General features: G+C 38.3%; 1 protein-coding gene across 4 annotated transcripts; it reads right to left on the bottom strand.

Moving 5' to 3' along the window:
- Window positions 1-893: 893 nt before the first annotated feature.
- eef1da (eukaryotic translation elongation factor 1 delta a (guanine nucleotide exchange protein)) lies at window positions 894-15,869 on the bottom strand. Of its 4 annotated transcripts, XM_078264095.1 has the most exons (9): window positions 15,767-15,869; window positions 15,275-15,296; window positions 10,680-10,794; window positions 8,777-8,833; window positions 6,788-6,866; window positions 4,694-4,782; window positions 3,971-4,162; window positions 3,301-3,495; window positions 894-1,014 (listed from the first exon to the last, which is right to left on the bottom strand). In XM_078264095.1, the coding sequence occupies exons 1-9, from the start codon at window positions 15,852-15,854 to the stop codon at window positions 976-978; spliced, it is 876 nt and encodes a 291-aa protein (XP_078120221.1). In that variant the 5' UTR covers window positions 15,855-15,869; the 3' UTR covers window positions 894-975. The 4 variants fall into 4 exon arrangements, with proteins under 4 accessions (XP_078120221.1, XP_078120222.1, XP_078120223.1 ...); XM_078264096.1 differs by lacking the exon at window positions 8,777-8,833; XM_078264097.1 differs by lacking the exon at window positions 15,275-15,296 and having other exon boundaries at window positions 15,767-15,858.
- Window positions 15,870-24,865: the final 8,996 nt, after the last annotated feature.

The following is a 24,865-nucleotide window of genomic DNA, read 5'->3' on the forward strand; positions in this document are numbered from 1 at the left end:
ATTTTGACGTTCTTATGGCATACTTTGCTATCCTATTTCTATGCTTTGACTTTTGACATTTATGACATACTATGAGTTTTTGACACACTGACTTTTTATAACATTGTATGGCATACTATATACTATTATATTTCTATACTTTCCTATGTTTTATGACATACTATGAATTTTTTATGACATACTATCACTTTATAATGACTTGTATGACATACTATGACTGTATACCATTTTTTTTTAATGACAATATATTATGGCATTCTTTAAATGGTTTATGTAATGCTGGGTGCCTGGCTAGCTCACCTGGTGGAGCAGGCACCCATGTGTGGAGGTTTGCTCCTTGGTGCCGTGGGTTCAGCTCCGACCTGCGGCCCTTTGCAGCATGTCATTCCCCCTCTCGCCCCCCTTTCATGTCTTCAGCTGTCATACAGTATATAAAGGCCTAAAATGCCCAAAAATAGTCTTTAAAAAAACAACTTTGACCATACCATACTATGACATACTACACTATACCATGACTCAACATTTTTCATTACTTAACTAAATCATTAAATGTTTCACGCAATGCTATACCAGGGGTTTTAAAGTTTTGACGACGAGTGCCAATTTAGGGAGCCACCATATGATTAAGGTCCTGTTAAAACTGTAGAGTTGTGCACCGCAATCACTTACTTTAGCTAAAAGGCACCAGTATTGATGACAGTGTTTAATTTCCGTGACACTCACAAGGTGCCACTAGTTGCCATACAGTACAATCACCCAGCCTTTATCACTCAGGATTTTGGGTGGGTTTAAGCTCTACTTTGAGAATGTGTTCCCCTAAAATGTAAAGATGACTGCACTCCATGTAAAATATTTATGTTTTACAAAGAATAATAACGAAACTGAGACGGAGGTTTGTGCTCAAAACTTTTTAATAACCGTGCAAACCGGAGCAGCAGCAACACTTTGGTTGACCAGGTAAACAGCTGATGGAGCTTAGATCTTATTGAAGGCAGCAACATCTACACTCTGGATCTGCAAAAGAAGAAAAGTAAATCAACAATATTTAAGTGATGGAGATTAAGACAAGAAAGAAATAGACAACCCTGGTGCTAGTAGGTGGATATGGCCTGCTGTTCTGTTTCCAGTTTTTGTGCTAAACTAACGCTGCAGCCTTGTACTTAATGAACAGACATTGGAGTGGTATCAGTTTCCTGAAACTCTCCACCAGAAAGTGAAAGAGCATATTTCTTAAGAAGATGTTATAAAAAAAACTTTTGGGACTTTGAACTCCACTATTTATCCCAGAGAGAAATGTATGTTCTTTGAGTTATTCAAGGTTTGGTTTACCCAAATCACAAAAGGCTTGCCTGTAATACTATCCAATAATGCAGATAATTTTATGTAATCTGGTAAGGGTTTAAAGTGGACATTATGCTTTTGTGTTTTCTGTCATATGTACAATGTTATGTCAGATTTTCATGTTACACGTGGCCAAAACTTCAGATATTGAGGTGAATGTATTTTAGAGAAACCCCAGTGAGCCAAAAGGTTCAGATTTCCAACTGTTCTAAACGCTCCAGTTTCAACAGTTTTTTCTACTGTTGGCTAATTGTTACGCAACTCCAAGTCGGCCTTCTCTGGCCTTCTATGATTGGTCATCTGCTCCAGGCAGGAAATACTGGTCTGTTTTGTTTTTTTAATCGATTGTCGCGTGTTACAGCTACATGCTAACGACAGTAAAAGATGCAATCTTTGCCAATATCCCAGTATATCAAGCCGATTAATAGGCAGGCGCATCTGTGGGCAGCCTAGTGTTAAAAACATGAATAGGCGACATTTTTTACAACGCACCCAGACCAGCTGCCTCCAGCCCCTCCCCTCGTGTCTCGCACAGTCACTTCAGGCTCAGACGCTACCGTTAGTAGTAGCATATTGCTGGTGTTCTTGCCTTGGGATTAACTGTACTAATAAAACCGTACAAAACACCGCGGCCACGCCGCTGTGGAAGCTCCCCGAATGTCATTTATCAGAGTCTGGTTGTTACCCCTGTCTGTGGCAGTCTCATCCACTCCTATAACGGAGCTAACTGGAGCTAACCGCTAACGGAGCTAATCGTTGCTAACAGAGCCTTCAGTTCTCCGTACGAATAAAACCCTTAACTGTATTAAATTGGCTGGACGAGTTTTAAATTACAACTAAGAGTTGTTTGAATGACAGAAATCTGCTCAGATAAGATCCTAATGAGTGCAACAGGACATGTAACAGTAGGATCCCCAAAACAGGAGTTAGGAGGAAATAGTGTTGAGATTAATAATAACGTCACTTTCTGTGACGCTTGCAGATTCGTATTCTCAGAAGTTTAATAAATGCTAAGTGCACTAAACTTTATTTTTTCATTGAAAAGTTTATTTTACAAAGTTTATTTTCTTCTTACCGGTTTCATTTATTTAATACATTTTTCATACATTATTTATTCAATATACAGTATGTTTTTACATTATACATTTTTAATTGAAGTATACAAGTGTAAGTATATAAGTGTTCAATAAATGTTTTTGTTGAGAAATTCTGTGTATATTAGGGTTACATTTTATCTTTCAAATAGAGGTTTAAAAACAAGCACATATCGGCCAAAATAAATCGGCAGCATTTATCGCCTGACCCCGATTTCTAAAGATCGGCATCGGCCAGAAAAAACCCATATCGGTTGACCTCTACTTTTTACAATTATGCATGTGCAGGACAAAGACTTTGGACAGGGAAAGTAATGCTGTGACAGCGAGGAGGCTGGATGGAAACAGATCATAATGTAGCAATGGGCTCGTCTTCTAAATAATTCCATCCAAAGTTAGACTTAAACTGAAACGAACACAAAGCAGCCTCTAGAAATAAAAATCAGTTTCCACAATTGAACAAGTCAACCACCGTCTTCTTTCTACTTCCAACTACTACAATTAAAATAATTATGCCATGCTTCCAAAATAACCTCAGGATAATTTAATTACTGACCTGCTGCCTGTATACACCAATTTACAATGACCAGGTTACTGAGGTAGCTAGACATGTTCTTAAATTAAGTCATTTCTTAAAATGATTTTGCTGTTAAATCTTGTACTGCAATTTTATTCAATCCTGTGAGCGCCAAAAATTAAATTCCATTCATCAACATAGTATCGAGGTGGAGGCAGAGATGTATAACACAGAGGGCTTAAAACCTTAGATGAAATCAAAGCTGTTTACATGGCTAGCTACAACTCAAGGTAAGAGAAAAACGTGTTATTAGGGTGAACAAATTACATCACAGTGGTTGTTACTTACATAGTCCTCAAACTTGGTGATCTCCTCCTCCAGAATGTCTGTTCCAACTTTGTCATCCTCAACCACGCAGTTGATTTGCAGCTTCTTGATGCCGTAGCCAACTGGCACCAGTTTGGATGCTCCCCACAGGAGCCCATCCATCTGCACCGAGCGCACACACTCCTCCAGCTTCACCATATCAGTCTCATCATCCCACTAAGGGAACACATGGAGGAGGGGGACACACCGAACAATATTTAACCAGACAGTTATAATAAGACATTTTGCAGCAAAACTTTCAACATATGTTGAATGACACAGCATACTAATTTTGACTACATGCATGTTTAACTTATTTTGTTGGACAATTGAGCTAATAAATGCATTGGATGCATTGTTTGCAATGCATCGTTTCATTCTGGCTACATCATTTAAAAATATTTAAGTAGATAAATTAAGTGGAAATTAATTTAAAAGGAGATTAAACCCAAACTATCTTTTTTCTTCACCTTTTATCCGAAACAAGAAAATCATTCAATCAAGAATCATTGTACAAACTAGTCCATGGCCTGGTGAGACAGATTTCCTGATTTTACATTTTCCACAACCGTAGGTTCCCTGTATGAGAACAAAACTACAATGGAACTAGCATTTTAATGAGCAACATGATACAGTTTAAGAGGACACGTACGGGCTTGACGTCCAACAGGATAGATGACTTGGCGATGAGGGCAGGTTTCTTGGACTTCTTGGCTGCATAGGCATCAACGCGCTCCTGCTTAAGGCGTGCTGCCTCCTCGTCGTCCTCATCACTGCCGAACAAGTCAATGTCATCGTCATCACCGTTTTCCACCTTTACTGGAGCAGCCTTGACTGGAGCAGACTGGTCACAACAATGGAAAAGGACAGGAACTCTCTGTGAAGGTCTGCTCTTGAGAAGGCTTTTTCCAAAAAGGTTTTAGCTTTCTTCCTTCAACCATTTGTTCAAACAATTATAACATGATACAATAGGGTCAATAGATATATGTGCAGTGGAGGAAAGAAGCCAAAGGGCTTATACAAAGTACTCCCCAATACAAAACAATTTAATTGAGTACAGTATAACAAATAACAAGACAAAGAAAACAATAAAAGCAGATAATCGAATCATAAGAGGAAACTTGCAATACGAGAAAAGAAAAACAAATAAAAATACAATACAAAACTGTTTTGCATCTGTAAATGAGGTGTTCTTTCAATCGATTCTGAACACATGTAACAAAGTAGAATACATTATATTAATTTAATTTATATCATATTTCTAATTGTTCCAGAGACAAGGCTATCTTGCCTCTTTCAGACAGTAGTTTTATAAATACAGAGAACATATGTATCTAAAAATTAAAAAAAAATTAAAAACCCCGCAGATATCTACCTTGGCACATGGGACAGCTGCTGGGCTCTTTTCCAGCATAGCCACTCTGGACTCCAGCTTCTGCAGGGCTGCTCTCATCTCCACCACCACTAACAAGCAAACAAAATAAGAAAATTAAGTATGATACTAGGGCTGGGCGAGAAATCGATTTTATCGATTAACTAACGTGTAGTTAACGTTGTCTTGTTGTAGTTCCGAATGGGCTCAGCCCTCCCCCCCGCGCGTTTGCCATAGAGATACACAAACAACATGGCAGCGACAGGACTATATAATAATATATTATATATAATAATAATAATGTTATTAGTTCTTTTCTTAACTAGTCGTTTCATTACTTAACTGTAATCTCCACCGAAATGACTCTGTACACGGCTCACAGTCACCTATTCTCGGATAGTAACCGTCGCTTTATAGCACGGAGCTCCTCTTCGACTTTTTTACCGCTAGTTACTACGAAGGAGCTTGCTAGAGGTATGTTACATTCACGAGACCATGGCACGTTACTCAGCAACAGGTGAAAATAGGGGCAAGGTTGCGCGACTTAAGTTAAAATTAATTGAACTTTTAGGCGAGGAACGAGAAGTGAATTACATGTATGTGTGAAAACAGCTTTATCTCATGCATCCGTTTTGTTGTTGTTGAATATATAGCATAATTATATAATTTGTTGAATATATAGCATCCATCCATCCATCCATCTTCATCCGCTTATCCGGGGTCGGGTCGCGGGGGTAGCAGCTCCAGCAGGGGACCCCAAACTTCCCTTTCCCGGGCCACATTAACCAGGTCTGACTGGGGGATCCCGAGGCGTTCCCAGGCCAGGTTAGAGATATAATCCCTCCACCTAGTCCTGGGTCTTCCCCGAGGCCTCTTCCCAGCTGGACGTGCCTGGAACACCTCCCTAGGGAGGCGCCCAGGGGGCATCCTTACCAGATGCCCGAACCACCTCAACTGGCTCCTTTCGACGCAAAGGAGCAGCGGCTCTACTCCGAGCTCCTCACGGATAACTGAGCTTCTCACCCTATCTCTAAGGGAGACGCCAGCTACCCTCCTGAGGAAACCCATTTCGGCCGCTTGTACCCTGGATCTTGTTCTTTCGGTCATGACCCAGCCTTCAAGACCATAGGTGAGGGTAGGAACAAAAACTGACCGGTAGATTGAGAGCTTTGCCTTCTGGCTCAGCTCTCTTTTCGTCACAACAGCATAATATATAGCATAATTATTTAATTTTGTAGGGAGGGAAAACACTCAAACCAATATACAGTTGTGTTCAGAATAATAGCAGTGTTTAAAAAAGTGAATAATGCTCAAAATCCTTAGAATAGCTTTTAATTCCATAATATCAATGCATTGGGAACACTCAATTCAATTCCAAATCAAAACATGACCAACATTGATCAAGTTTGTGTTACAACTTTACAGAAAGTGAAGAAAAAGGAATATTAGGCTGTTCAGAAAAATAGCAGTATTTGCATTTTTCTTTACAAACTCAAACATTTACTGTATAAACTGAAAAATGTCTCAAGGGTTTGCTTTACTTTGAATCACTGCACTATTATTTAGTTGCATAACCATTATTTCTGAGAACTGCTTCACGTCTGTGCTGCATGGAGTCGACCAACTTCTGCCACCTGTGAACAGGTATTCCAGCCCAGGACCATTGAACTACATTCCACAATTCCTCTGCATTACTGGGCTTTTCCTCAGAAACAGCATTTTTGATGTCACCCCACAAGTTTTCTATGGGATTGAGGTCTGGGGATTGGGCTGGCCACTCCATAACATCAATCTTGTTCATTTATTTATTTATATAAAAAATATATCAATTTATCTATCCAAAAAATTGGCATGAATAATCATAATGGTATACATGCCCCATGTGTATGTGCGTGCCTGTGTGTATGAGTCAAAACACAATAAAGTGAAAACTTGTTTTGAACAATTTCTTTTTCATCTGCAGATTGATTTTAAGTAGGGGAGGGAAATCGATTTAAAGGGGATTTTGTTTTAGGCCGTATCGCCCAGCCCTAATGGATACTGTGTAACAAGTAAGCAAAAAAGCTCAGGAAGACATGACAAAACTCACACACATACCTTTGTGCAGAGTTTGGTTCTCCAGTTCCATGCTCTTCATGCGCGAAACCAGCTCCTGGTCCCCTGCATGCGAGGATGACTGTGGAGAGATAAACAAATGAATTAGCAAATGTCATGTTGCAGGTCAGGGCTCAAATGGTGACGAAGCAAATCAGCACTCTTATCCAGGTTGAGAACAAATCCAAGCCTGAAGACAAGAAGCAAGCAAAAAAAGTCAACGTGGTGAGGTTTAAAAAGCAACCCATGCAAGGTTAAAATATCTATTACTATGGGTGTGACGAGACACAAGATTGGGTTCACGAGATCGAGACGAGATTTTAACACTACACTTTACAAAAAAACTTCAATGAAGAAATAAGACTGAAAAAATAGTCCTTTATTCAAACGAAAGTCACAAAATAAAAACCGAGCACTGAAAGGTTTTGCCATAAACTCAAATGACTGGCTACTCTCCTGTATAACTCAGTTATACTGTTACTTATTCCACATGTATGGTGGAGAGAGAGAGTCTCTTCACTCAGAGAACCAAGGTTACAACATAACCGTTTTCTGGCAGTAGTTGAGACCAATTGTTTTGTACTTGAATTTGTCATTGTACAGTAGACAGAGAAATAAAGCTTATTTTGCTGTAGTTTCACATTGATTAAATTCTAGACCACAAATTGCCATCAAACACTTTTGTGAAGACAGATGCTATTTTCGCCTCTGCATTTTATTAATTGCAGCACTAAACAAAGGAGGCTACTCTAGTATCAATTTATGACCCTTATAGGACAAAGAGAACATTGCTCTTTATTTATTATCATTAAAAGTAAAGTTAGGTTTTGCTGTCCGCTTCCCGACTCATTTTAACAGAGAAAGAGAGTGGTCTGCCCGAGACAGCGCCACAGTGAACTGCACGCTGCGGACGTGTGTGTCTCAGACAAGAGAGGGGGAGAGAGAGAGGCGGTACTCTAACGTTCTAACTTCTCTTAATACATCAATACAATACAAATGGGTTTTACAGGCAGGTTTCCCCCCCCACTATCGCTCTGCAAAAGTAAACTCAGAGTAAACTTGGAGAACGGCCGGGGGAATTTCTATGCTAATTTCAAGGCTGCTGCATTGCACTTGTGTACCGATATCGCGAGACACTTTTACCTCAAAGAGAAATCTCGTCACGTTTAATCTCGCCACACCTCTATCCATTACACAATGATTTGGATACACTGCACGCACACAATGCTGATGTTAAAATGAACTCCCTTGATCCCCAATAAAGAGAGGATTTAATGTTTACAACGACAGCATGCAGGTAAACTCTTCATTTAAAAAGGGAATAGTTTGACATTTCGGGAAAACTTATTTGCTTTCCTGCAAAGAGATGAGAAGTTCCATACCAATCAAAAACAAAACATGCCACTTCAGTATTTGTATGGATTAGAGTAACAAGATAAATGTTAATTAGAGGATGTGCTGGCAGGTAGGTCATTTTTCTTTATATACATCTTTAAACAGAGCCAGGCTAGCAGTTTACCCGTTTCCAGTCTTTGGACTCACAGATATAAGTTGTATTGATCTTCTGACTCTTTTAACTCTCGGCAACAATGTGAATAAAGTAATTTTATTTCCCACAATGTCAAACTAGTTAAAGTTTCATCAATTATTGATTACTTGATTCAGAATTTATATGAAAAGGCAACTGTCACTGTATACAAGAATTTTGCTTTCAAGATAGAACATTAATAATTATCACAATATTAAACAATCCAGATTATTATAATTTCCACCCCCAAATTCTGAATCAGTTGTGTTGTAGTGTATGAAGCTTAAAAAAAAAGAAAGAAAAAGATGCAAGATGGTGGTTCAGGATGAGACATCTTAGTGCTGTGATAACAGTAGCACACTCCACACCAGGCAGCAGCAGACACAGCCAGTGCACCAGGCTGTCTGTCTCAGCCATGCAGTGCTCCCAGGCCTGAGCAGCAAAACCGGATGCGGAAGACTTACATTTCTGTGCTGCCGTTTCTGCTGGCGCCCCTTGGGCTGCTGCAGAGAAGTTTTCACCTGCACCCGGCAATGTAAAGGGTGAAAGTAAGGGGGGGAACCAGAAGAAAAAAAAAAAAAAAGAAGAAAAAAAGTGGTTGTAGGAAGAAACTTGGATGCTACACATGCATCAGAGCTGTCAGCAACAGAAAATAAAGTCAATATTCTGAGAAATGGGATGAAACATTTTAAAACTGCATTAATCAACTTTTTACATCACAACCATATCAAATGACTGAGTAAAAAGTCACTAGTAGTGCCAAAATGGGAAATATAAACCAATCCAGCAGCTCTACAGAACCATTTAAACCATTATAGCACATGTTTAAGTCTGTGAAACCATTGTGTTTTACTCATTGACCCCTTCAAGGTAGCCGTTAACAGCAAACAAGCTAAATACAGTAGGAACACACCGCCTGCGCAAGTGTCGCGTAAGTAAGTGCCTGATCGTGCTCCTGACCTTTCACACTGAATGCATATTTCTACGCGCCAGTAATCAACCAGAGAAAAAGCTAATTTTTCCTTTGAACACTTAAAAAATATATATAGTATAACCACACTTATACTGCTAACAATATAGCATTGATGTAAAGACAAACAGATACGCAACTTACTGACAGACTGCAATGGAGATTATAGGAGAAGCAAGCAGAGGAGAGAGGGAGAATGTGTCTAACAGTGTGTCTCTCAACAGAAAATGTAGCATGCATGAAGCACTTTTCTTGTAAAGTGCAGGCCAAAGGTTTTCTGGGAATTAATTATGGCTAAAATGTCCCTTAACTTGCTGTCTCTACTATAATCACAAATTCTAAATTAAACAGATGTTTTCCTGTTTTAGGGCTGGTACACGGACATTAGTGAGTACAGTCCTGCCACTACTGGGGGTGTGCCTGATGCTCATTTGTAGCACAGTACTCACTCCGTTTAGTGACTGAAGAATATTCTGTTGGGATTTAGCAATGTCCTGCAGGATGGCATTAACTTCTTTCCCCTCCAGGTATATGTAGGTAAAGCAGTGATGAAGCGGGAGCAGTGAAAAAGACAAAGCAGCATGCAAAACAGACAAAAGCAGGATGGACCATACAGCAAACATTTAGGATGACTCAATTAAAAAAAAGTAAGCAAGTTGCAAATAAATGTGAGCTACATGCAAATGTTGTGCCTCATGATAAAATATAAAAGATTACACACATTTTGGCAGGAGGCACGAGGGTAACACAAACCCAGGATGGTGCAGCTGTCATTTTCCCACTTCAGTACATGTTGTACTGAAATGTGAATTATTTCAGGACATTGTTTCTGTAAAGACATATTTCCCTATTTGTATTTGGGCAGCAGTAGTGGAGCATCTCTGAAAAACTCAGAACATAAAACCAAAACTACCTGCATAGCCTGAAATCACACAGGGTAAGGCGAAGCCATACTGCATTCTGAGTTTTGGGTGAAACAACCCTTTAAAAAGACACAGGAGCGATCATTCTCCAATCTACATTGTTTCCCAGGCTTATGCAGAAACTCTCTACTGTCCTGCACAGACTGGGAGGCAGAGGCAGCTGCCAAACCACCTGACCCCTCTCACAAGGATGAGCCACTTCTAAATCGAGCGACTTAACAGGCCAGTGATTGACAGGGCAGCATGAGCCGAGTATGTGTCAGCCATAGACGAAGGAACTTCAAAAGATAGCAGCAAGAGACAAGAGAAGGATTGGAAATACATGTTGTGTAAAGAAAAAAAGTCCTTATTTCTAAGAATGATCAGGTTGACTACAAAAAACAACAGCTTTACTTTTGGGCTACATAAAAACAGGCTTTCAAAAAGAAGTTGAAAAGCTATTTTTTTTTTTTAAAAGATGTTTGCTTGTTCTACCTGTGTAGAGGGTCCGTTGGCTCCTTCGTAGAAGCACTTCTCCGCCTCATCGTAGCGCTGTTTGTCAAACCAGATGTTCTCTGAGGCGAGGCACTGCAATCCACTCATGTTGGTACTGAGGGGGGGGGGGGCAGAGTTAAATTATTTAATGTAGCACCTTTTACAGAAGAAAGTCACAAGAGTAAAATGTGTTAAAAGACCAAACAATGAATAGAAATAAAAACAGTAAAATAAAACATTAAAACAAACAAAATTACAAACATGAGACAAAGGCCAGTTTGAATAGGTAAGTTTTCAGCTGATTTTAACAGTGCCGAAGCCACCTAGGTTTATAAATAAGAATGCAAAAAAACATTGATCTGCATCCAACAGTTTATCTACTAACCAACAGCCATGACCAGGCGTTTAGTCGTCACAGCCAGCACAATCAGTGACAAGAAATGAGCGACAGAACATTATTAGATGCTTGACCAGGACACTGTATATTACATGTTACAATATCATGCAGAGCCACAGATGGAGTTGTAGGTGAAATAGAGAGACACAAAACAAAGCATAAAGCAGACAGTTTCAACCATATACACAGTAAATTAATGGCTCAATAACAGTTTCTGTAAAATAAAAAGAAACATTAAAACAAATGGATAAAAAGACTACTGCATATATGCTTCACTTCCCTTCTTATTCTGCTGACGTGTTAGCGCAGCAGACAGGCATCTACACATTCCTCAGTCAGTTAAACACAGTTGCCTGGTCTGCAAAGTCTGGATTATAGAACAAAAGGTTGGTCGCTGACCGTTCACAACCCCCCTTAGTGATAGCAGAGGTCCACTTCATTGTGTGATTATCAAAGAGACGCACTTTACTGTAACATGTCAGTAAATGATGGCATGGTGTACACTAATACTTCGGTGACACAAGGTCAGACTTGTGTTAAAAAATGCAAGGGGCTGAATTGATGCAGGCGTAGGTAAGACAAATTAAAGGCTTGTCAGATGCCAAAACACTGCAGAGCTCTTTATAATACTCCAAGACAGGACTTTACGACACTGGAAAGTTATCACTGTGAAATATTTCTTATCTTTAGTCACAATGATCACAAGATAAAAATAGTAGAAATACAGCAATAACATTACAAATAATCAACTGGCCACTGCAGCGCCTTGCGATGATATTGCATTGCGGCAAAAGTTGAGTTGAGTGAGTCCTGTGTTGGCACCCCTGCTGAGTCAATGAATTGACCTCGTTTAAATGAAGATTGTGTGTTTATTTTCTCGAGTGCTTAAATTTGTCCAAATGTGGCCTAAACCAAAAACTCAAAACAAAGGCTCATCTAAAAACTTGCATTTAAAAAAGTATTATACACAATGGCTCATTTACAAGCCCATCAAAGATAACAAAAAAATAAGTGAAAGTTAAATCATTTTCCACTATTTTCTTTCACAGCTTTTACGCACTACTTTTGACCACATTTTAATAACTTGAATGTCTTAAAATATAATATAGGGATGTCATTATTAAGCCTGGGCTATATTAGCATAACTGAAAAAGGCCACACAGAATGCATGACGAACAAAATAAACAAAAAACATAAAAGTTAAATAAACCGAAAACACACATCACGTCTCTGCCATTCCCTGTGTGAGATGTGCCATACTTCTCCCATCTGGACTTGCTTTTCGTCTCAGAAAGGCCCCTCTTCCTCTCGGTCGGCCCCTTGCTGCCCTTGCCCCCCTGCTCGGTCTCAGAGGAGGTGCGGTTGCGGCCTCTACTGTACCGACGGTGGGGGGTACCAGAGGCCTTCACGGTGGTGACAGGGTGCCCCGGATCCTGCTGTTGAGCAAGGCTGCGTCTGGACTGGAAGGTCATGTAGCCTCTGGTGTTTGGACTCCTCGGAGAGGATGACAGCGGCCCGTTGCCATTAGAGGTGAGCCGCCGTTGGTAGTTGCTCTCGGCCTGCTCATAGGCGCTGCGGTTGAGCAAGATTCCCTCTGCCTGCATGCCCTGGAGGATGGGGCTTTGACCGTAGGAGCCGCTCGCTTCCATGGAGGTGCTCAACCACTCCTCTTCAGCCCCAAAACTGTGGCTCTCTGACAAACGTGTGCGTCGCGGCAGCCTCCCAAACTGGACTTTATCTCCGCTGATAGTGGGATTATTACCCTGCCTGAAGGTCCCCATTGGTACAGCATGCTGAGGGGCTCCTCCTTGCTGATGGTTTGGCCAAGACTGATCCATTTCTCTATTAAAGGGGGCTCTTTTCTACTCACTTTAGTGTTCATGAGGAGAGAAAAGAAGCAACAGGTGGAAGCTAGAGCCATTAGTTCAGTGTGAAGTTAGCATCACAAAGAAACTTTGCTGGTTAGAAGCATCAAAGAAAGCTCATAAACAGCTGATGTGTGATGCCAATGTGGTCTTGCAGGCAAAGAGACGGTGGATTGATCAAACTTACATATATATATATATATATATATATATATATATATATATATATATATATATATATATATATATATATATATATATATATATATATATATATATATATGAAGAGTTCAGAATGCCATTAACCTGTCTGAGAATAGATAAATCTACTGAGAATGCACAAGGTTTTATTTGTATGCTTTTAGGATATGACATCATTCCCCAAACAAGCAATAACAGTTCATTGATCAATCTCACATTGGACTTTCAAAAACCAAAAACAAACAATGCAAAGTGCAATGTGGCTAACACAAAATAACATAAAAGTGAGAATGGCCAACATTTAGGTTAGGATGTTTGCAGTGTTTCCTCATTATTCATTTAAAATCTAAAAAATCTATGAAGTACAAATATTTTTTGAATTGATTTTATGATTAATAAGTGATTTTAACTTAACCTAGGGTAAATTACATACAGATAATGACAAGTGCGGTGCAAAACTAGACTAAGGCTATTCAGGGATGAATCAATTTATCGGTATCCGCCAATATCTGCCTCGTTGAAGGCAGTCACCTGTGGCAGTAGCCAATCTTTATTATTATGTTGTTTTTATTGTGGACAGACTCGGACAACAGTCCGCTAGCATATGCTGCTACTGCTGATTCGGAGAAGAGGCCACTGACTGGACACAACGCTGGCATGACATATGGTGTAAGAGGTCAAAGGGTGACGTGGTCATGTGTGGTTTGTTTACAGTATAAGAAAATGTTGCATTTACATTTAACAAAATGTTTTTGTTGGGCTATGTAGCCGAAGTACTGAAAGATTATTGTCATTGAGTAGGTAACGTTAGTTGTATAGCAGACTAAAAAGGGCTTTTGAAGCAGTTATTTTTCATGTGAAAGGAGGATATATTAAAAGGTTGTTTCATAAATGTGTATAATCTAATTTATGATTATTTAAAGAGTTTTAATAAGGGTATGAATTATATAGTTCAGTTATTTTTTATAATTAAGAATTCTTTGTTTCCCTGTCACAAATGGGGAAACACGTAGTATCTGATTAATGAGGAAACACTGTTTATGCATTAAATACTTCTTGTGAAACATCCAAAAACCCAACCTGTGCAACAGTGTCTGGCTCACCTTTGTTTTGGCATGCTGGAGGATAATGTACACTACCTATTGTGGAATGGGATATTTAAATATTTCAAAGTAATTACATAAGTTTGAATTATATTTGAAAATCATAGAATACAATCAAAATGTTTCTGATAGAAGCACTACCTACATCACAACCAAGACATTTACATTGTCAAGCATAAAATAAAAAAGCTAATACAAACATAATACAAAGGAAAAATTTAAAAACACTTTACAAAAACCAACTTACAAACATGAGCAATGCATTATTTATAGCACTGTTAGTGCAGATATACACTCAAAGTTGCCAGTTTTGTTAGGTACACCTAGCCTAAACTAATGCAGTAAGAGACCTGTAATAAATCCTACCTTTATGTGGAACTGTGCTGTGTTTTAACCAGGTCAGTTTTTAGCGGTTGAATTATATTGTGTTAATCTGAGAGGAGTTTCTAATATTTTCTTTTCCATTAGCTGAAACAATTAGTCGATGAATCAACAACATTAATTGTGTGGGTCACTTTTCAAGCAAAAATGCCAAACAAATGCTTATACTAACCTCTTACCTTTAAATATTCTCTGTTTTTATCTTTTTATAACAGTATAAATCAATGTGACCTTGGGTTCCAGGAATTGTGATGGCCATTTTACAGACAAAAATATATTTTATGCAACAAAAAAAATCTACAGATGTGTCAAAATAGATGCAGCTTGGCCCTTATATCAACAAATGTAGACGAAACACCTCTCAGTAAAAATGCATAAACATATGCAATACAGTTCAACAGCACAACAAACTACACGCTCCAAAATTACCATAAAGTTGAATTAACATCTCTCTGAAACAGTTCAATTACAACATTTTAACCTTCATAAAAAGGTAGGATTTAGTACAGGCCTGCTGTATTAGACTGCATTATTTTAGCTAGGTTGTACTAACTAGTAACTCCAACTTCCACTACACCATAAAACAGCAATAAACCAGTGCATGTGTTAGAGCATCAGCTGAAAAGCAGCTGCAACATCAACACTCACCTTTGGTAACTGGAATGGAAAGCTAATGCCCAACAGAGAAATAAGAGACAATACAAAAATGCTCATAAACTAAAAACGCAACCACAGGACTATTTTTTGTTAAATGTTTGAAGAAAATGTACATAAATACAAACTATAATTAGCTCAAGTCATGGAAATGGGGGGACAAAAATAACTATCTCGCAAGCAATTTGTCACTTGAGAATCATAGAAAGAAGTGAACTCATGTATAATACCAGTCACAAATCAGGTATATGGCACAGTCAAAGTGATAATAATACAAGTAGAAATTCGTGCTGTACTTTATCTGTTGCTTGCTCACACTGACAGTCTTGTCTAGCAAAAGTTTTTGACAGTCACAGCAACTTGTAGCTAGTTCCTTTGACCACGTGGCGCTTGAAAGCTCTAAATTCAAAATACTTGTGGGTTTTAACAAACAATACACTTTTTGTTATGTGCCAGGTCATAAAAATACAACTCTTCTGCACTTACTCTTGGCTTTATTCGACGTTTTATAGCTCAGTAACTGTCCCTTTACGTGCTGCAACGACTGTATCCGACGGTAGAAGAGGATTTGCATTAGCGGACCGCCTGTATTATTCAGTGACAGAGGGCGGAGGGACGTTAGCTTTTCCACTACTGTATCGATGATTTCCGCTTTTGTTTAATGTTTATGGCAAATATAATAACAAACAGGCACACACACTGAACAAGTTATTTTCTATGAATCCTTAAAATAAGAAGACATCCGTGTTTTCGATATAATTTATACCGTATACCTTCAGGATGGTATGATCCATTTTGCCCAAAACTTCATTTCCCAGAATTCAAAGCGAACCGGTCAGCTAACATCGTAGCTATGAGCATGCTACGTCATACAGTCCATGCATCGATAGGCTGTTTATGCAGTTTATTGTCTATGGCTATAAACCTATATGCTGCGTTCCGTTGTGGGGCCCAGCCATGAATCTATAACAATAATGGCCCGGTCAAATACATAAACTGTGAATTTATATGTTTAGTTAGAGCAATAACACAATGTTGCTTTTGTCATCTTTCCAGTCTGACAAATGGACCTCTGTAACGGCATCTTTTAAAATAAAACTGGGCTAAATGTTGAAAATGTTAAGTTTAACTAAGATTTAAATTCATTGTGCAGCCAAATACTTTTTCCTTTCTTGTCCTGCAGGGGGCAGACTAGTCGAGCCAATATAAATAGACTGAATAAAAACCTGAATGAAAACTATGCAAGGCTATGCATATTATTGATGATATTTTATATAGACCGGAAGACACAGACTAGATTATTTGGGTTTGTAAAGGTTATATAATTTAAATTTTAGCAGAATTTGGCTAGTTTTCAGTGTGGCTTTGGTAGATTTGTTTGAGATATTATAATTATTATTGTTATTATTAGGCTATTAGTAGTAGTATTGCGGTAATATTAAGGTCTTTATACTATTTTTTTTTTAAACTTTTTTTGAAGGGTGGAGGTAAAGGTATAGAATAACTGATTGAAAGACTGAATTTTACATAATTTGCAACAGGTAGCTATTGTGCCATACAAGAAATGAATGCAAAATAAACATATATGTTCAACAGAACCACTTCATAATCTGTGTAACAAGGACTAAAAAGTTCTTACAAAAAAGCAAAAAATACGTAATTTAAATAAATAACATGCTATCAACAAGCTTTTCCACAGTTCCACAGCATATTGACCACAAGTCAATGCATTGAAAGCAAAAACCAAGCGTGTTTGGTAGGATAGACTGACAGGTGAATTGTATATATATATATATATATATATATATATATATATATATATATATATATATATATATATATAATGTATTTTTGACCTTGTCATAATGTTTTCAGCAATGCACATCACTGAACAACCAAAACTGAAAAATGTACGATGATTACAATATTTTACAACTATGTGCAATGTGAAAACTTCATGTCAACATCAAGTGTCATCAGCTCTTAAATCTCTCCTGTGAAATAGAGATTGATCAGTTACTTCTGGCAGCTTCAGAAATCTGATAGAAGTCAGAAAGCTGGCCTCAGCTAACTTTCTGTTTCAAAGAGTATTATCATCTTGTGCAAAATGATGAGAAGGTTTTGAACCCATGAGGACATCACGTAATTAGACCTACATCTTATTCACATTCAATCGCTCTGGTTGACCAATAATGTACAACTTACATCTAATCTTTTCAAAAATCAAATAGGGCAAGTAGAAAAAGCAGCAAAAGTTAAATTGCGACAATTTCTTAAGGAGTTATTCTCACTCTTTAAAATTAAAACTTCAGCTTGTGCTTTATGTTGTACCAAAATAAAGGCATTGGTACACTGCAGTTCAGACAATTTATGATTGATCCTTAACAGCAGATCTATATTCTAGAAGGACAAATCTGCATCGTTAAAATCAGTAAAACATCCTTTGATTTTGTTCTGGGAAGGAGTTCAACAACACTTTCACTGATTGGCTGATTCATTCCTGCATCATCCAGCCTTTTCCTGCCCTAGTTTGTTATTAGTAAGTACTTGTGATAGCATTTCATTTTTTTGCATTATGTGTGTCCCATATCTAGGTGTATATGTCTGCTGGGTCCTCAGCAGAGCCACATTTTACACCCCTGACATACAAAATTTATGGTATGCTCTGTAGCTTCAGGTTTTAGGAAACACATTTACACAAGTATTGCCTGAGCTGTGTCTCAGCCTCAGAAATAATACAGGGGATTTTTGAAATTGGGTGACATTGCTCTTTAGGCAAGGCTTTTCAATGTGTATTTGTCTTGAAGCACTGACAAGGCCTGTGTGCTTCAGGGCTATGGCTAAGGAAAAACAATGGATAACAAAAACAAAAAAAACATGTTGCAACCTGTGTTCAGGAAGAAGAGTATGAATGGCAGGGCCAACAAATATAACTTGGTGTGTTTGCATAATGTAGTGGAATTAATGCTATAACACTGATCTTGTTTGCAGTCAGAATTTCAACTTGAAGCATTACTGTCTTGATGTCTTGTTTAGGGCTGCAACTAATGATTATTTCCATTATCGATTCATCTGTTGATTGTTTAATCAATTAATCACCTAATCTATTAAATATATATTGGAGATGCCGAAATCAAACCTTTTTGATTTGATTTGGCAGTTTTGCTTGAAAAATGACTGAAACGACCACAAAGAGACAACAAAATGACTACAAAGCGATACCAACAACCACAAACGAAAACAGAGATGCACAATTTCTACAAAGAGACGTGAAACAACTTCAAAGAGAAGCAAAACAACCACAAAAAGATGCAAAATGACTCCAATAAGACACATAACAACCACAAATCATGCAAAACAACAACAAATCAATGCAAAAGAAACAAGTACTAAAAGTGCCAAATTACTACAAAGAGATTTGAAACAACCTGAAAGAGACAACCAAAAAATGACCATAATGAGACACAAACTGAATCCGAATATTTTCTGTGTTTTTGTGATAGTGAAACTGAATATTTGTTCTGTTTTGGACAGTTGTCGGAAAAAAAAAGATTTTAAGACATCACTTTGGGCTCTGGAAACTTGGGATTGGTATTTTTGCTATTTGATGACCATACCCAAACGATCAATTAATCTTGTGGCCCTATCACTGATTACATCTGGCCAGTGCTTTTCCAAACTTCAATTTTGATATGCAGTATAATCAGTTGTAGCTTGTGCAAACACAAGCTTGAATAGGATCCATTAGCTCTTGTGGGGATAAAACACTCAGCTGTTTTGCCTTTATACAACATCCTTACTGTTGTTTTCCACAAAAACAAGTGATCAAACAGGCGACGCAAAGCCTTATTTAAATGCAAAGAACCAATATGTTTGAAAAATAAGCAAACTTTGCAAAAAAAGCAATAATTAGCAAACAGCCATTGGTGGTATCACACAAACCTTTTGTTAACCTTTGTTTGTAAACGGGTCATGATTATCTTAATGGGAAACCCCTATGATTGGAACCTCACCTGATAACATGATACCTTTTATACCAAGAGGTTTGTTTTTAATTATTTTTTAAGGCGGTGGGACACCATGTTTTGCTCTGAGGGACAAAGATTCAATCATAGTCTTCTACTGTTTCAAGGAGCTTTGTAAAAACATCTTCCTCTAAATGAATCACTTAGGCGTCCAGTATACTCGCCGCAGCCGACCTCTCGTGCGCAAATGTGACGTCATGGGAGCGCCGTAACTGTTTATACTCACGCGTGGTGGTCACGACACTAGTTGCATTCTTTCCTGAACAGAGGTGTCGCTAATGAGGAAAGGCTACCGACTTTGCTATTTCTACAGACTAGAAGAAGAAAAAAAAGGTAAACAACGGCAGAACTGGCAGCAGTATTGACGTCAATGTTTTGATTTGATTCGATGACCTACTTCGTCGGATCAAGCCTTACATTCACCATAAAATAACTCCTCTTAACCCAGTAAGTTTACAAGAGAGACTTGCAGTCACTCTGAGAGTCCTGGCATCTGGTTCCCCCTCAAACTCGTCCATGCTTTCTGTTTCCACTTTGTCGTGGTTGGAGTGGTGGAGTGGATCTTTGGTCACACACTCAAAATCCTGGCACGCCAGCGACATCTATATCATTTTTGACGTCACACTGGCGCACAACAGGTCGGCTGCGGCGACTGTAAAAAGGCCTTAAGTAGCTCCATAGCAGTAGTTTAAGGGACCGTTCGGTATTTATGGAATGGAATGGTCATGTATTTTTATTCTTTGTTAACTTTTGTATTTATGAAAACAGCAAAATTTCAAAATGGCTTGTTTGGTGTATATTTTTTTATGTCGCTCTTAGTCTCGGCCCTCCTTCACTACCAGATGGGTCTGACCCATGAGTTTGCTGGGGGGCACTGCCCCCCTGGTGGCTGAAACGGGCAATTGCAATGTTTAAAAAATGAGTGGAATAATTACATCTGGCATGACCAGATATTTTATAAATATTAGGGCTGTCAGCATTAATGCGTTAATCGCGATGCGATTAAGGGCCGAGCATAATGCGTAAATTTTTTTAAATCGCATTAATCGCATGCCGCCATTTATTACTTTATTTTACACTTCACTCGGCTTTGCGTCGTGCCTAACAGGCTACTCTTTTGACCCTTTGCAGCACTGTTACTTATCATCAAGCTGCCACTTCCTCGTAACACATCCTGCTGCTGCAGCCATGATGGAGAAAGACAGCAGCAATAACTCTGAATGGAGCTTTTTATTTTGAAAAACTCCCGGACGGCTAGTAGACAAGTCGAAAGCCATATGCACATTGTGTAAAGCCGAATTAAAATATCACCGGAGCACGTCAAGCTTGAGCTACCACCTACGGAGCTAAGCATATAGTTCAGTTAACGTGATGCTACCCGCTAGCATGCTACCCACTCAGGCAAAGCACTATTTTGGAGAGTGCTACTTGCCGACCTGTGGATGAAACCAAATCCCCAAAAATTCCACCAATTCTTGCGAAACGGGTGACAACTAACTGGAGACCTGTCAGCATCGTAGTAGACTCGGGTCTTAAAGACGTACTACGGTTGGCATGTTCTGACCCGTCTCATTGCCGTCGAGGGGGACAGCAGCCCCACACACAGCCTGTATGACACGGAGAAAGCAGCCACAGTGGAACAGCTGCAAGGTGCTGCAAACGCTGTCTCATTAACCGGTGATCACTGGACGTCAGTGAGTAATCAACATTATTTAGGAGTTACTAAACACTATATTGACTCTGGTAAGGATAGGGATTTTTAGTTTTTTAGTTAGGTACTTGGAGGAATTGTGCAATAATGACAGATTCACACATTTTTCTTTTGTTTACAGTAAATAAATAATTACAAATCTTAAAGTCAAGTTCATAAAGTAACTTTCTTTGCATTCATTTGATTCCCAATCAAGATACACTGGTAAGAATTGCTTTTGATTGTTAATATGTACTTAAAAACTGTTCTGAAATGCAAAATAATAGAATTTTAATCATGTGATAAAATATGCGATTAATCGCGATTAACTATAGAAATTCAGTGATTAATCGCGATTAAAAAAAATTAATCGTTTTGACAACCCTAATAAATATCTTAAATAACACAAAACAACTAAATGGTGGTAATACATCTGATTTCATATACTACTTTAGTAAAAAAAAAGATATTACCTGGCTGACGATGGGAGCAGCAGGACGCAAAAAAACGAAAGTTACTGTTGCACTAGTCTGGACATCTTGCCGTGCCAACCTTGCAATAAAGGTTTCCTAAATGCCATGTATATAAATGTGATGTCATCTTAATTGATTGCGGGTTTTGTGTAGATTTGGACTTTTATACGTTTATTCCACTTTGTTTAAACGGCGAAGTGGAGAGGCCTCGTTCACCTGTTTGGAGCTGGCTGGTGAATGTGACACTCATATAGACCTTGCTGGATACACCATGACCCTTTTTGTGGATCTACTGATCGCTGTGGATTACTTTTTTTTCCGTGTCATTGGATTACGGCAAAATACGTAACGACAAAACAGCAGTACCGCGATTGGATTTCATAAGGGCGAATTGTTAAATTGTTACAATGTAATTTAAAATCTGCTTTAAAAAAAAACATGTTTTGGAATATAATGTTCAGCTTCGGCAGTTTTACCTATGTGCTAAAATATACAATGACTGAGGAAACCTAGTGACGAGTCCATAGCAACCAGTGTTGAATTTGTTATTTCCCAGTGTCCTTTGCTGAATGGTCTCAATGTTTTATTGTTTTATTTCATGTGAATACTAGTTTACTAGAGGAGTAACTTAGTATTTGAAGTAATGCAGTAATGCATGAAGTGTGCATTTAGTTTCCAATGTTAGTGAGTAAATCTACTGAAATGGCCACCACACCATAACAGAGGAGTGTGATGTGTAAGATGAGAATGCAGAGGTTAACTCATATATGTCACAGCTGTAAAAAATCAAATAGCATCTGTACATCTTTTTTAAGTGCAAACTAGCACATAAGGGGAGGGTCATGCCTCTTTTTCAAATCATTTTGGAGGGTCATAGAAAAACTATTACTGGCGAAGGGAGGGTCAAGTCTTTTTAGCCTAGAGGTCCTAAAACTCTTCTGGTGGCCCCTTAAATAAGTAACAAACAGTCTCTAAGGTTGAATCCTGTGTTCTTGTTCTTGGGAACCTATTCTGAAGGGAAGGATTTGCTTTTTTAGCACTGGCCTGCTCCACATTCACACCTGCAAACTGCCTTACATGGCCCCATTTTTAAATTACTGTCCATAAACCAGCTCCAGTGTCCACAACAACTGACTAAGTGCATTGAACAAATTAACGACTGGATGTGCCAGAACTTTCTTAAATTAAATGATGAAAAAACTGAGGTGGTTGTTTTTGGAGCAAAGGAGGAACGATTAAAAGTCAGCACAAATGATAATGTTAAAAACAACAGATAAAGCCAGAAATCTTGGCGTAGTCATGGACTCAGACCTGAATTTTAACAGCCACATTAAGACAATTACAAAGTCAGCCTATTACCACCTTAAATATATAAAGGGTTAAAGGACTTATGTCTCAGCAGGATTTGGAAAAACTTGTCCATGCTTTTATCTTCAGTAGACTTGACTACTGTAACGGTGTCTTCACAGGTCTCCCTAAAAAATCAATCAGACAGCTGCAGCTGATTCAGAACACTGCTGCTCGAGTCCTCACTAAGACCAAGAGAGTGGATCACATCACTCCAGTTCTGAAGTCTCTACACTGGCTTCCAGTACCTCAAAGAATTGATTTCAAAATACTTTTGCTGGTTTATAAATCACTAAACGGTTTAGGGCCAAAATACATTTCTGATCTGCTACTACACTATGAACCACCCAGACCTCTCAGGTCGTCTGGGACAGGTCTGCTTGTTGTCCCCAGAGTCAGAACTAAACAGGGGGAAGTAGCGTTTAGTTTTTATGCTCCACATATCTGGAACAAACTCCCAGAAAACTGCAGGTCTGCTGCAACTCTCAGTTCTTTTAAATCAAGGCTGAAGACCTATCTTTTTGATGTTGCCTTTCTTTAAATAACTGTTCATTTCTTACACTGAAGCTGCATTGTTGATACTGTATAACAATCTATATAAGCATATAAAGAGAAATTCCTATTTTATCTGCTTTTATATATTTAACTGATTTAACTGCTCTTCAATGTTTAATTTCTTATACTGCACTTTAACTTTTTTTTCTCGTATTTTATCTGTTTTTAATTTGTTTATCTGTTTTCATGTAAAGCACTTTGAATTGCCCTGTTGCTGAAATGTGCTATACAAATAAAGCTGCCTTGCCTCCAGTGAAACAAAATGGAAATATATTCTTTGTTCAAAGATACCAAGATGGTAAGAGCATTCTAGTTTTTAACCACTGTCCTTCCAGTCATGACCCACCTAGTCTGCCTTTTAGATACCACATCCTCTGTATTTTGGGGCCCCTGGGGCAGTTACTGTCCCTGCTTTGCTTGGTTGGTAATCCTGTTAACAGACACCATGTATCCTAATAATAATAATCAGTAGTGGAAGAAGTATTCCGAATCTTTACTTAAGTAAAAGTACCAATACAACAATATAAAAGTACTCCATTACAAGAAAGTCCCACATCCAAGATCCTATTTAAGTAAGAGTAGAGAAGTAAAAAAACACACTTGAAGTATCAAAAGTAAAAGTAGGCTACACATTAGGCATCAGAATGGACCCTTTAAATGGTAAGAAGCATTTTGAAGGTGTAGCTTCTTTATACACTGTTAGTTTAATACAACAACGCATCCTATTTAATCAGTGGTGGAAAGTAAGTAAGTATTTACTACACTGTACTTAAGTACACATTTTGAGGTATTTCAATTTCATGGTACTTTACCACGTTTCAGAGGGAAATGTTTTTATATTGTTTATTTGATAGCTACAGAGTTAAACTAAACATATGATCAATCTATAAAATATGATACTGTGCTGTAGATGAAGCTATCCAACAGTAAAGTAGTTCAAATGTGCTCCAGCTGTCACGCGAGTATTTCTACAGATCTGTAATGCTACGTTTGTATTAGTAAAATATATTTCTACCGCCACTGTATTTTATAAACTGTATATACAGTATATATAAAATCATAATATGCAAAGTTCAGTTTGCAGAGTGGTAGTATAAATACCTGAATGCCTCTGAAATGTTGTGCAGTAGAAGTATAAAGTGGCACGATGTGGAAATACTGAAGTAAAGTAAAATTAAGTAATTTGCCTATCAGGCAGTGTACAAATAAAGGTTTTGTTTGAGACATAGCCTAATAGGCATCTGGCAATTGTAACACATTTTGTGACTTGAAAGCCATTGTTTTAACAGGAGTCATCACTGCTATCTGGAGCTATCCATTCAACTGAAAGAGAGAACCTGTAAAGAGAGAGAGAGAGAGAGAGAGAGAGAGAGAGAGAGAGAGAGAGAGAGAGAGAGAGAGAGAGAGTAAGCAGATGTGAGACAGCAGCTCTTTACTCCCACAAGTTTGCAGCTTGCAGGGACAACATGGGGATTCATCTATTTTAAGGAGTAGT

This window comes from Sander vitreus, chromosome 12 (assembly GCF_031162955.1).
Source record: "Sander vitreus isolate 19-12246 chromosome 12, sanVit1, whole genome shotgun sequence".
Lineage (NCBI taxonomy): Eukaryota > Metazoa > Chordata > Actinopteri > Perciformes > Percidae > Sander > Sander vitreus.